General features: G+C 45.7%; 1 protein-coding gene across 1 annotated transcript in view; it reads left to right on the top strand.

Moving 5' to 3' along the window:
* SYPL2 (synaptophysin like 2) overlaps nt 1-5536 on the top strand; it is a 54592-nt gene extending 49056 nt beyond the window's left edge. Inside the window, exons 6-7 of the mRNA XM_082246187.1 lie at nt 1715-1842; nt 5243-5536. Coding sequence (XP_082102313.1) covers nt 1715-1842; nt 5243-5291 — 177 coding nt within the window. The 3' untranslated portion in view covers nt 5292-5536. The remainder of the gene's footprint in view (nt 1-1714; nt 1843-5242) is intronic.
* Nucleotides 5537-13526: the final 7990 nt, after the last annotated feature.

Genomic DNA, 13526 nt, shown 5'->3' with positions numbered 1-13526 from the left:
TCAGTGCAAACCAAGATGTTTCTGATGTGGTGGCCTTGGTCCTCAGTGGTGTCACAGGGTTGAGTTTTTCAGCATGGTATTTGGAAGATCATCACAATGAATGTATGCCTCTTCAGTTGGGGAGGAGTTCTATACTTGATCTTTCTACAGTCTGGCTTTGATTAATTCCTGGCACAGAGCAGCATTATTGACAGATACCATCTCTGGCAGTCTTTCTTTAAGGATCCTTGGTTTCTAATTTTTTGATTTGTACCTTTGTCCAGGATGTTGCTCACATCCCCCTCCCCCAATTCCCTTTAGGATTTTCCAGGCTTCATATAATATCAATTCAGTACTTTCTGTTCTTCAGGGTTTACCCTATGTAAGGTTTTTCATTTGACATTATCTCAAGAAGCAACATTTATCATTGCCATCACTTTGGCCAGGAGCATCTTGGAGCTGACAGCTCTATCTTGTAAGTCAAATTTTCTCACCCTTTAGAAGGCAAAGGTTATCTTACATAGTTACATAGTTTAGTCAGGTTGAAAAAAAGACAAAGTTGCACTTTGGAAGGCAATTCTCTCTAGAGCAATTTTGAATGTGCTAAAATTTCACCTTGCGATAAATACCCAATAATATCCAAGGAAAAAAAAAATTGTTGTTGACTGCACATGATTGGATGCTGGAAGTCAGCAACTTTACCGCACCTACTAAAGTCTGGGGAAAATTGCCCTGAAAAGTGCAATTTCCTTTGCAAAGTGAACTGTCTATTTACAAAAAAGGGGAAAGGATCATCACAAGGGGACACACAGGTATAGAAAATGCTTTTTTGAATAGAAAATGAACACCTCAATGTACAAATAAACACAAAATAATGACCTTCACCTCACCGATTAAATAGACAACATTGTCAATTAAAAACTGGGATAGAGCAGCTGCTCATTCGTTACCCACCACAGTCACACAATCATCCAGAGCATTGTAATATTGGTAGGCAGTTCCACTACAGGGTTATGTATGGCCTCAGAGAAAATGGCATCAATTGATGATTGGGAATCCGGATGGAAGACCGTACAAAGGTAACAGATGAAAGGTAACTATGACGGTATACCAGTATGCTGGCAGTAATGGAGCATAGGCAGTCTGCACTTGCCGACCTCCAGTGCAATAGGCTGCTAATTCAAGCCAGAGTATATACAGCCTAGGTATAACATATACTGTGGGGGAGGTAAACTGCAAAAGTCCCAGCAGATTGAAGAATCTGAATGAGAACAGAATCACTCACCACCGTCCGATTACCTCGACCCACGTCGCTGCCACTGGTGCGACTCATATGTGCATAGATAATCCAGTTGAAAGTCCCGCTGTGTTGGTTCCTTCATTACCATAGCTAGCTGAGGAATGGGTGTGTGTCCGTCATCTCCTATCGCATTAGTCAACACAGATGGTGACGTTACGCTGACGCGTTTCGTTGGCCAATCACACCAACTTCTTCAGAACTGTCAATTTGCCTTTAGTAAATCAACCCCCTGTTATTGTTGTCAATTGCCAGAATGCATGTAGTAGTGATTATCTTTCCCTGTTTTGACAACAAATACCTTTAATAACCCATTAAATCTATATTATACATGTTGCCAATTAGTGGATGGATTTAAAACACATTTTAAGAGTATCTGTTTTATCACATGCCTGTTCCTATTCATCACTATCATTTCTTTCTTGTTTGTGTCACCAGCTCTTTGGTTTTCTGAATTTCTTTATTTGGGCTGCCAATGTGTGGTTTGTGTTCAAAGAGACTGCATGGAGCAAGCAATCACCCAACAAAGAAGAGTCTGCTGAGCGTGGGGAGGCTGCAGACATTCAGTAATCAGTCATCCTTTTTGTCCTGGATCAGCAGCTGTTTTTCAGTTAATGACTATACTAGTACAGGAGAGTGGACTTTCTGTCATATTTCCTACAGTCTTTGTCTTCTCTCATGAGACTCACCCAACTTGAACCAACTATAACATCCACTCCATTATAATAAAATTGATTTTCCTCTTTCACAGATATTTCGTCTAGGAGTTGTTTCCAACCATGGTGCTATTTATTAAATAAAATAACGTCCACTTTACCATTGAAGCCTAATTTTTTTACACCGGAGCTGTACGTTTTAGCCCTAGACACTAAAATTAAAATGAAACCTTTTAGCCCCATAGCAAATGTTATCACAGCTGAATCCTCAACCTAACATTTTAGTGTTCAATAGTTTTTTATTGATTTTAAACAACACATTACAATAGTAAAACATAAAGTAGAAAATATAGAAAAAAGAAAGGGGGTAGCATGCGAAAAGGCATCCTGTACCAGAACAGTGCATATCAAAACATGGCTCAAAACAGTATTGGCAACTAGGAAGTCAGTTATAAAAGGTAAACAGCAAAATACATTAAATCCCAAAACGTAGTCTCCTCAATAGGAGGTACATCAAGAGTCCAGAGGACTCACCAAGCTCCATTAACGGACCAGCCAGCAGAGGTCCCCCCACGCACCAGACACCCCGAATGGGCACAAACTGTGTCCACGAAAGGGCGAAGCCCCCCCCCAGCCTTCCTTCCCCTGAAGAGGAAACCAACGGTCTCCTACCAACGGTCAAATAGTGTAGCAATCCAGACCCATTGCAAGAAACCCAAACCAAAGCTCTGAAGTCAGAGCTAATAACGCCTCTCCTGCATCCAGACCCCCCAAAAAGCTAATAAATGGAAAAGCAAAAGGACCAGAAAAAAGAAAAGAAGAACAACCCACACCACCATGGGCGGAGAGAGAGGAAAAACGAGGAGAGAGAAGGGAAGAACAGAAGAGAAAAGAACAAGAAAGAAAAGGAGACCAAGAGAAAAGTAAATGGAAGACAAAGGAAAACAGTCACTCCACACGCGGTCAAATCTACGCTGTCTATCCAAACTAATACTGGCCAACTTCTCATTAAGCATAATCCACGACATTTTAGTTTTCACATGCAATATATTCAGTGCAGGCGTTTTCCAAGCACGCGCTACAGTAATTTTTGCTGCCAGGAGAATGAAAAATATCAGGGAACGGGTATTTTTGGGAATCTCAACTGGCAAGTCCGAAAACAACACCGTTTTAGCGTCTCTATCAATCCTCTGGCCCGTCGCCGAGTGGATCAGGTTAATCACCCGAATCCAATATCGCCGAACCTTCGGACAACTCAACCACACATGGTACATATCCCCGTGCTGCCCACATTGTCGGAAACACAGGGGGGAGGTGCCCGGAAACAATTTGGTCAGCCTCGTTGGCACCAAGTACCACCGAGATAGCACCTTATAGTTCGCCTCCACCAGAGTGGTGTTGAGTATACCCCTGTGCACCATAGTCGACCACCGGTCCCAGTCCTCCTCGTCAATAGTTTCCCCCACGTCAGTCTCCCAAGCCAGCTGATAGGAAGGTTTAGCAGTCGTGTCGGCAAATAACCTGTACAGTTCCGAGATTCCTCCTCCCGTCCCAGGCCGCCCCATGCACCTGTTCTCATACAGAGTTCTAGTCGTAATGTCGGTATCAACCTAACATTTTAGAAAGGGTTCTGCATGCTTTCATGAATGCTTACCCTCACAGGGCTGTTAAAAAGTGACTCAATAGCTGACATCTCATATCATAGTTACATAGTAGTTAAGATTGAATAAAGACAACAGTCCATCTAATTCAACCTGTGCAGGTGTGTGTGTGTGTCAGTGACGATATTCATTACCATATTGTGTTATTTAAGATGCATGTCCAAGAGTCTTTTAAAAGTATCGATATTCCCCGCTGATACCACCAATTGTTCTGATTAAGGTCCTCCAATCCCCTAATTTGTTTAGTTGCCCTTCGTTGGACTCTCTCCAGTTCCAGCACATCCCTTCTGAGGAATGGTGACCAGAATTGGACAGGATACTCCAGATGTGGCCAGACCAAAGTTTTATAAAGTGGCAGGATTATAGTTTTATCTCTGGAATATATCCCCTTCTCTATACTAATATTCTGTAGGCTTTGGCAGCTGCAGCTTGACATTGCATGCTATTGCTTAGTCTATCTTCCACTAGGACCCCCAGATCTTTCTCCATCCTTGATTCCCCCAGAGGTTCCCCCCCTAGTGAGTAGTGTGCGTTTATGTTTTTAGCCACCAAGTGCATCAACATCCTGTTTAGATCCTCATCCGAGCCCAACTCAGCTATCCTGCCAGGAAGCTGCCACTACACATCAAATCATAAGTGGCCAGGCATTTTCTGCCCCACAGCTACTGTACATGTACACACAATCTTTGTATATGTGCAGTTGTGGGGTGGGGAATGCCTTGGATGCTTATGATTGGCTTTGTGCAGTGGTAGCTTCCTGACAGGATAGTTCAGGTGGATTTAGACTAGGATTTGAACATACCTGAGCTCATTCCTAATTTAAAGAAGGTAAGAACACATGCTGCAAGGATTCGTTGACACCAACAACATGGGCTCGTTGACACCAACATAAAACATGTGCATCACTGCAATGAGAGAGCCAAAGCTCGCTAGGGGGGAACTGGAGATCACTGAGGGGGCAGCCAGGGAGCACGGGGGGGGAGCACTGGGGGAGCCAGAGAGCATGGGGGGAGCTGAAGAGCACTGGGGGGGTTAAAGAGCACTGGGGGAGCTAGAGAGGGGTGGCTGAAGAGCACTCAGGGGGCTGGAGAGCACTAGGGGGGCTGGACAGCACTGGGGCGGGGGGGTGCTGGGCAGCACTGGGGGCCAGCAAATGAAAAAGAAATTGGATAGGAGGAGCAGCGGGGAAGCTGCATATAGAGGAATTAATCTTTCCATATTCCTCCTGCATCCGCTAAATGTCTGCGGAAGGGAGAAGAAGAGAATCAGGCATTCAGGACGTCTGTTGGAGGAATATGAAAAGATCAATTCCTCTATATGCAGCTGCCCCACCGCTCCTCCTATCCAGTCACACTGGGAGGCTGCTTGGGCTTTGGGCACCTTCTTTCCGCCCCCTGCGAGCAGCATGGGTAAGCAACGCAGACTGAAGGAGCAGCTGCCTTCACATGGAGATGAGCGGCGCCGGCCTGACACCCCCCCAGTGCATGGCACCCGGGGCGGGCCGCCCCCCCCCCCTCGCTGGTACGCCACTGCTCCCTTCAGCTAGAGGCTTACACTGTGAGTAGTTTTATGTTTTATTATTTTTAATTAATCTACATTGGATGATGCACAAGGCCAGTGTGCCCTCTGTTTTTATCTATTTTCTACAGTATTCTGAGGACAACCCCAGTCATAGAGGACAGCAAAGCTTTGCAGTAATATCCACCTGCAACTACAAAGTTGTCTTCAGATTTGCACCATCACACCAGTGCGCAGGAAAATATTGTTGCTGTACATCCTTCTCTACCTGCCTGATTGCTACTTAAGATTCCAGAAAGATTATCTTATTTCCTCTAGACACTATTTGAACTGGGGGTACGGAGGGCATTCAGGCTGCCAAACCAGCTGCTGACAAGGCATGAAAAAAAAAACATTAAAGGGTCCAGTTCACTTCACATTTTTGTCAATCAAACCCTGATGCAGTTGGCAATTTTGAACCCACGAAACACGATGGCAACTCCCTGACGTTTATTGAAATAAAGTTGTATCTGAACCTTATGGCGATGGTGTGGCAAATCAGTTTCAATTTTTGTTACTTTACACTACAGGCCAAGGAGACTGTAGAGATCCTCTTGGGTGTAGAAGCTGCCTGCCGGGATCATTTACATCATCATCAGTACTTTAGATAGCAAAATCACTGAGGTAACCCTATGGGTCCAGTGCTATTTTTCCACTTTCCTTGCCTTTTTTGAGCCATGAAAGAGTTCAGGGTATTTTTACTAATAGAAAGACATGCAATGGTCTGCAACTCATTTACTGAAGCAAGGCACAGCCAGGCAACTAGGCTTTTTTCAAAATCCAGCAATGGCAAAAACTATGGGGGTGATTACTGAAACTGGTGCATATGGAATCTGGTACAGCTGTACATAGTATAAAGCAGCGTCTAGGTTTTACTGTCAAAGCTTAATTGAACAAGCTGAATTTAGAAGCTGATTGTTACTATGGTTACTATGCACAGCTTTATCAGATTCTGTGTGCACTCGTTTTAGTAAATCTCCTCCTATATGACTCTAATGATGGGTTTTATGAGAAAAATACCTAGGTTGCCATTGCCGATTTCTCCTTCTAAAAAAGCTAGCTGCTTGGCTGTCATAACGATTCTCTGGTCTCAATAATCAATACTAATGTAATTGATCTAGAATATATAGATATAAGGATTTCTGCTTTTGTTTTTTTTTTCTTAAACATTTGTTTGTTGCAAACCTGTCCATGGTCAATGTCTTAGAAGTATTTTACATAGTTTGTAAAGTTGAAAAAAGACATTAGCCTATCGAGTTCAACCTATGATGTGTGCGTGTGTTGTTAACCGTACATTGTATACCCCTGTATGTTGTGGTCTTTAAGGTGCCCATCTAATAGTTTTTTGAAACTATCGATGCTCCCTGCTGATACGACTCTTACAGTGAAGAACCCCCTACGTATTTTAAGGTTAAACCGCCTTTCCTATAGTTTTAGTGAGTGGCCACGTGTCTTATTGTATTCCCTTTCTCTGAATAGGTTTTTCCATATGCTAGGGTCGCCAGTACAGTATTTGTACATTGATATCATATCCCCCCTCAATCGTCTCTTCTCCAGAGAGAATACGTTCAGTGCTTGTAGTCTTTCCTCATAGCTGATGTCCTCCATTCCCCTAATCATTTTTGTTGCCCTTCTCTGGACTCTCTCCAGTTCCAGCACATCCTTCCTGAGGACCGGTGCCCAGAACTGGACAGCATACTTCAGATGTGGCCGGACCAGAGTCTTGTAGAGTGGTAGAATAATCTCTTTATTTCTGGAGTGAATCCCCCTTTTTATACATCCCAGTATTCTGTTGGCTTTGCTTGCAGCGGCTTGGCATTGCATGCCACTGCCAAGCCTGTTTTCTACCAGTACCCCCAGGTCCTTTTCCATCATAGACTCACCCAGAGGTCCCCCCCCCCCCCCCCCCAGTGAGTAGCTTGCTTTCTGGTTTCTGGCACCCAAGTGCATTACTTTACATTTTTCAATATTAAACCTCATCTGACATGTAGTTGCCCACCCCATTATTTTGTTCAGGTCCGCTTGTAAGATATTGAAACACAGGACCACAAAAGGAATGCCAGACCAAATAGTAAAGCTAAAAATCACTGATCGCCACCATTACTAATAAAAACAACAAAAAATAAAAAGTTCAAAAATCTATCCCATAGTTTTAAAACGCTATAACTTTTGCACAAACCAATTAATATAAGCTTTTTGGGATTTCTTTTACCAAAAATATATAGCAGAGTACAAATTGGCCTAAACTGATGTAGCAATATTTCCAGGCCTTGGGCCTGATGTGGGTCTGCCATGGTCACTGGTAACACCAACAGCACATTTAAGCTGATTGCCCAAGTGTGAGATCTGAGTCAAAGAACAGTCTGGCATCTTTGGTTTGTTTTGTTTATTTTATATGGGGATAGGAGAAGGGAATGAGTGGGATACTCCTCTACTAGGTACAAACTGGCACACTTTGAGAAAAAATGCCTTTCAGCGCTGAATTGACGCCAGATGAATGCCGACCAACGCTTGCTGGTGCTTGAGATCACTGACTACTGTACTGAAGACTGACTTCTGACACTCTGGCTAGCTCAAAAGTCATTGATACTGCTCCCTCCAGTCCTTCCTGACTGAGGTAGCCTTGAGTAACACTGTTACAACTCTCAACACTGTACACTGCACGCTGTACACTTCCACTGTACACTTCCACTGTACACTGAATACTTCAGGGCCTAACCACTGGCACCCCCTTTACTCTTCAGGGTCAACACTGGCACCCCCTTTTACTCTTCCGGCACCGGCTAGCTAGCTCCCGGATCCCTATGACCTTCTCCGGAGGGGTCCCCTCTCACTAGGCAGACCCCCAGGGGCAGTTTGCAGTACTCACGACTGGGAATGCTTTCCTGAAACTCGACCCCTCTCAGCTCTGCTGGTCCTCAGCACACTGGATCCTCTCTGCAGCTCAGTCCAGCCCTCTGTCCCCTCCGGCAAGCCGCCTGGGACACCCGATTCCTCTTGACAGGAGGAGAGACAGCCGTACCCTCCCTCCTGGGACTCTGCTTCCCACCAAAGATGCTGCGTCATGCGCTCCCCTCAAACGTATACCCACTCCCAGAATGCTATGCGGCAGAATCTGACTTTCTGGGGTAGATACAAGCCTGGGTGTGCCATTGGTTCGGTTTCCTCCACTGCCCAATGAGAGCCCTCATTGAGCACAGTGGGGTGACTCCCCAGTCTCAACAGCCACACCTGGGAACCATCACAATCTAGCTTAAAATCATGGCCCTGCTGATAAGCAGACAAGGCCTACTACACTTTAACTAGAACCTACCTTGTAGGGTGCTACACTGATAAAAAAGAATAGATTTTTTGAATTTTTTTTATTGGGAGTATTTTATAGCAGAAAGTAAAAAATATTGTTTTTTTTTTTTTAATTGTCGCTCTTTTTTTGTTTATAGCGCAAAATCTAAAAACCGCAGAGGTGATCAAATACCACCGAAAGAAAACTCTATTTGTGGGAAAAAAAGGACATCAATTGTCTTTGGGTACAGCGTCGCACGCGCGCGCAATTGTTAGTTAAAGCAACACAGTGCCAAATCGCAAAAAAATGGTTATTAAGGGGGTAAAACCTTCCGGGGCTGAAGTGGTTAAACACTTTTGGGGTATGAAGACAGCTCCATAAGAGTTAACATAGTGTGGAGTGCAAGCAGGTTGTTAATTAGAGCAGTGGATGTTTACCAAGCAGCCTGTCATTAAGCATGTGCCTTAGATAGGTGGGATAGCCTCTTGCAGGAGGTAGTTGTTTTCGGCACTCTCTCCGTGAGTGGTCCATCTCTCATAGCAACAGGAGCAGACTCGTACCGTAGATGTCCACAGTCTGTACACCGGTACGGAAGAGTTAGATGAAGTTGAGTGCACGCATGAAGTCTATGCTGGTTGTACGGCGGGACTCCATACAGTTATTAGGAGTGAGGTAGTGGTGATACGCTGGATGGGTGGATGTGGACAGGGCTCTGCATGTCCCTCCTAAATTACAGAGACAGGTGGAGTATTCTCCCATGGCAGCCTTGGCTTTTTATCAGGGCATTGATGGAAACAGCACAGAAGTAAAGGTACCCCATGTGTATTCAAGTGATCCTGTTACAGGTACCTAGCATAGCCCAGAAGAACCCACCCCAGGGTAGGCCTCATGTGACCTTTGCTTGGTTCCCGAGGAAGGAAACATGGAGGACGTGACAACCACCCCATCACCCTGACCCTACCCTGCCCACACACAGAGCCCTTGCCCTCTCCACCTGTCCAGTGTATCAGTGCTACCTTATTCCCAGTAATGGTATAAAGCCCCTCTACTGTATGCACCTAGCTATGACTCTACTCTTCCTCACCTTTGTACAGGTTGGGAACCTCTTAGGTGCTGGTCTGCTCCCGTTGCTGTGGGAGATGGACCTACTCACAGAGAGAGAGCGCCAACAACCACTTCTTCTGAAAGAAGCTATCCCACCTACCACATGCACATGCTTACGGCAGCCTGCTAGCAGCTAGAGAAACCTTCATTACCCTTGGTAACCACTTGTTTGTAGTTCACACTGTGTTAACATATACTGATGTCTTCACACCCCAATGTGCTTTAACTGACCCAAACTGTAGACAGTTACTTGCAATACACCCCTTTAGACCAGGCAGAGGCATATTTTCTAAGCTTTACTGAAGAATACATTAACACATTAGTTCAACATAAAGTGCAGTCTTTTCCTAACACACCTAGTCCCTAACTTCTGGCTTGTGGCTGCTCCAGCATATCTGCATAGGAAAGAGTCAATGGATGTATCTTCAGGAAGAATAATCATAAAAAATGGAAAAAGCGCTGGCATGTACAAAGAAAGCCACTGGCAAAATTACAAAAAACTAGTCTCACTCCAAATAACTTTTAAAAAATGGTAAAAATGTAAACATTACCATAAGGAACTAACTGTAGATGGTAAGTAACAAGATATTACTCTTATTTGGTTCAATATGGGTGTTACTCCAACAACTGCTGCAGCTTTCTGACACTTCTCATTACACAGCAGTGGGTGTCACTTTTGATTGGGACTGTTTTCATCTATGCACATTTTAAACGGACTAAAGCCCCGTACACACGTACCGAATGTTGGCCGAACGATCGGCCGTCTTTTGTCCGGTGCTGTCCTGTCGTTTGAAAAGTGCTAAAGACTGCACACGAATTTTGTCGGCCAACAACAGCCGACTGCAGTGATGTCATGTGATGGTTAACTTTCCGTGTGTTTTTTCTTCTCTGAGCATGCCCAGTCTTGCTCATCTGCTGTTTATCGGCCGAATTCTGTACTGACTGGCGAACAATCGGCCGTTCTGGTGTTGGCCAACAAAATTTTTAATGCCTGCACACCAGATTCTGTTCGGCCGAAAAGTCGCAGTCGGTTGTCGGAAGCATCATACTAACAAGCTGACAATCGGCCGATCGGTCGGTGGCCGAATATTTACGGCCGACAATCGCTACGTGTGCACAGGGCTTTAGGCTCCATTTACACGGGACATTGTAAATGGCCGTTTAGGAGCAGTTGGGCGTTTTTTTCAGAAGCCCCTGAACCCACCTACATGTTATCTTATCTGTCCATGTACACAGGGTCGTTTACAGTCATTTCCAGGCAGTTGAGTTCAGGGACGTTTTTTGGAACGCAATTATTTGCGTTCGAACGTGTGTTTCCCGGCGTTTCAAACGCAAAAACGGGACCGAACTCGACCAAACGTGATGAAGTACGTTCAGCCACATTATACGTTTTTTTTTCTTCCATTCAAAATCAATGGTTCCCTATAGGAGCCCATTGATTTGAATGGAAGTCGCACCGCAAGTCGGATCTGGATGATCTGACTTGCAGCGCGTCTTGCGCTGTGAGAATCTTGAGGGGGAAATCCACACCAAAAATTGGAAAAAAACTGCGTTGATTAAGTGCAGGCCAGGGTTGTGGGGATGAGGCCCTTGTCCCCCTCAACATGGGGGCAAGGTGCTTTGAGGTGGGGGGTGCAGAGCTCCCCCTGCCCCAAAGCACCAACACCCCCCCATGTTGAGGGCGTGTGGCCTGGTATGGTCCGGGGGGTGGGGCCGCTCGCTCGTCCCCTCCCCCTTCCTGCCCTACCGGGCTGCGTGCTCGGATAAGGGTCTGGTATGGATTTTGGGGGGGACCCCACGCCGTTTTTTTGGCGTGGGGCTACCCTTAAATTCCATACCAGACCCGAAGGGCCTGGCTTGGAACCTGGGGGGGACCCCCACGCAGTTTTTTTCCCATATTTGGCGTGGAGTTCCCCCTCAAGATTCTCACAGCGCAAGTCGCACCGCAAGTCGGATCATCCTGATCCGCCTTGCGGTGCGACTTCCATTCAAATGAATGGACTCCTCAGTTCTCGGCCTTAGAAGCGATGGGGGACAGATGCAGCATCAGACTGATGCTGCATCCACCTAGGTGAGTATGATTGTTTGTTATTTTACATTTTGGAACTTCTCTTTTAAATAATTATTTAATGTTGTATTAACTTAGTAAAAGTGAAAAGTGGACACCCAAGGTAATCCTATTTTTTGCCACAAATTGTTTTTGAAATGAAGAAGCATGATGGTGTTAGGGTTGCCGCCTCATCCCTTTAATCCAGAACACATATTAATTACACAGGTTCTGAGGCTGATATAATGCACATAAGACACCAAGTGAGTTTAATTACCACCTTAATCAACCACAGAACCTGTGTAATTAACGTGTGCCCTGGTTTAAAGGGATGAGGTGGCAATCCTAGCTGGTATTGAGGTGGCTAAAGTATGCTTATCCTTTAAAATTCGCCCACTGAAGCCAAACGCAAATTTCCCGCTATTATTGAAAGAAAGTTCCTAGGAGGATGAAATTACATGCAATGGCTAAGTTTCACGAATAAACAAAAAACACTAAATACACAAAATCTAACTGGATACTAATATTTATAGGTAAGGTAAGGTTGATCCAGGGAATATCTATATTACCTCTTGGGGGATCAGGAAGGAACTTTTTCCCCAGCTAGAAAAAATTGGATCATGCTTTATTGGATTTTTTTCTTCTTCCTCAACTATGTGTATGGAGGCGTGTGTGTTTGTTTTTTCTGTGGGTTGAACTGGATGGACTTGTGTCTTTTTCCAACTAGACTAACTATGTAACTTTAACCACTTACCACCTGCCCGCCGTCATATGACGGCGGGACGGTGCGGCTATTATCTTGGGCGGACGTCATATGACGTCCGCAGGAAATGCAGGGCAGTCGCGCGATCGCGGGCGCGCCGCCGTGCACAGCCGGTCACCGGCAGGGGGAAAACAGCCAATAGGCATGGCTGTTTCCCACGTGATCGGCTGTGTTCCAATGACACAGCCGATCACAATAGCGGAGCCCGGAAGATGACCGCGCATGCGCGATCGGGAGCGCGCAGCGCGGTCATGTCGGTGGCACTGTGTTCCAGCAGTAGTAAACAGTCACTGACAGTGGCTGTTTACTAAGTGATCGGCTGTGAATCCATTCACAGCCGATCACAAAATGTAAACAAAGAGCAGTAACTCACTGTTACTAGCTCTTCTCTCCTCATACAGTTTCCAGTGTGAGGAGAGCAGAGCTAGAAATAGTTAGTTACTGCTCTGTACACCTGTCAAAAGTAAAATCACACAAATAAAGGTCCCCCCACACAGTCCTCAGCCCCCCCCCAATGTCACCTGTCACCCAACAGTCACCTCATCAGTGCCCAGAAATTGACACCCATAACGTTCACATGTGAGCGCAGCGATCGCGGGCAGAATCACAGCGATTCTGCCGCGATTCGGAAATCATTGCAAATTGCGGGACGCCTGTGCGTTGCCCGTTTTTTTCAATAGCACCCCAAACGCTGTGCGATGTTGCCGCCATTTCCGCCTGCCGAATCGCGGTAACATCGCGCAAACAACGCATGACGCCCAAAAAAGGTACAAGAGCTTCTTTGGGGCGTCATGCGTTGTTTGCGTGATGTTACCTCGATTCGGCAGGCGGAAATCGCAGCAACATCGCACAGCGTTTGGGGTGCTATTGCAAATCACGGGCAACGCACAGGCGTCCCGCAATTTGCAATGATTTCTGGATCGCGGGCAGAATCGCAGTGATTCTGCCCGCGATCGCTACGCTCACATGTAGACATAGCCTAAAGTTCACCGGTCACCAGAGACTGCCATCAGTACCGCCGTGCACCATCGCCCGTCACCTGTCACCCATCAGTGACCATCGCCCGTCACCTGTCACCCCATCAGTCATCGTCATCTGTCACCCTATCAATCATCGTCACTTGTCACCCCATCAGTGATCGTCACTTGTCACCCCATCAATCATCGTCACATGTCACCC

Source organism: Pelophylax lessonae, assembly GCF_965119305.1.
Source record: "Pelophylax lessonae genome assembly, chromosome: 2".
NCBI lineage: Eukaryota > Metazoa > Chordata > Amphibia > Anura > Ranidae > Pelophylax > Pelophylax lessonae.
The sequence above is the reverse complement of the archived record's forward strand: the minus strand, read 5'-3'. Positions and strand labels throughout refer to the sequence as shown.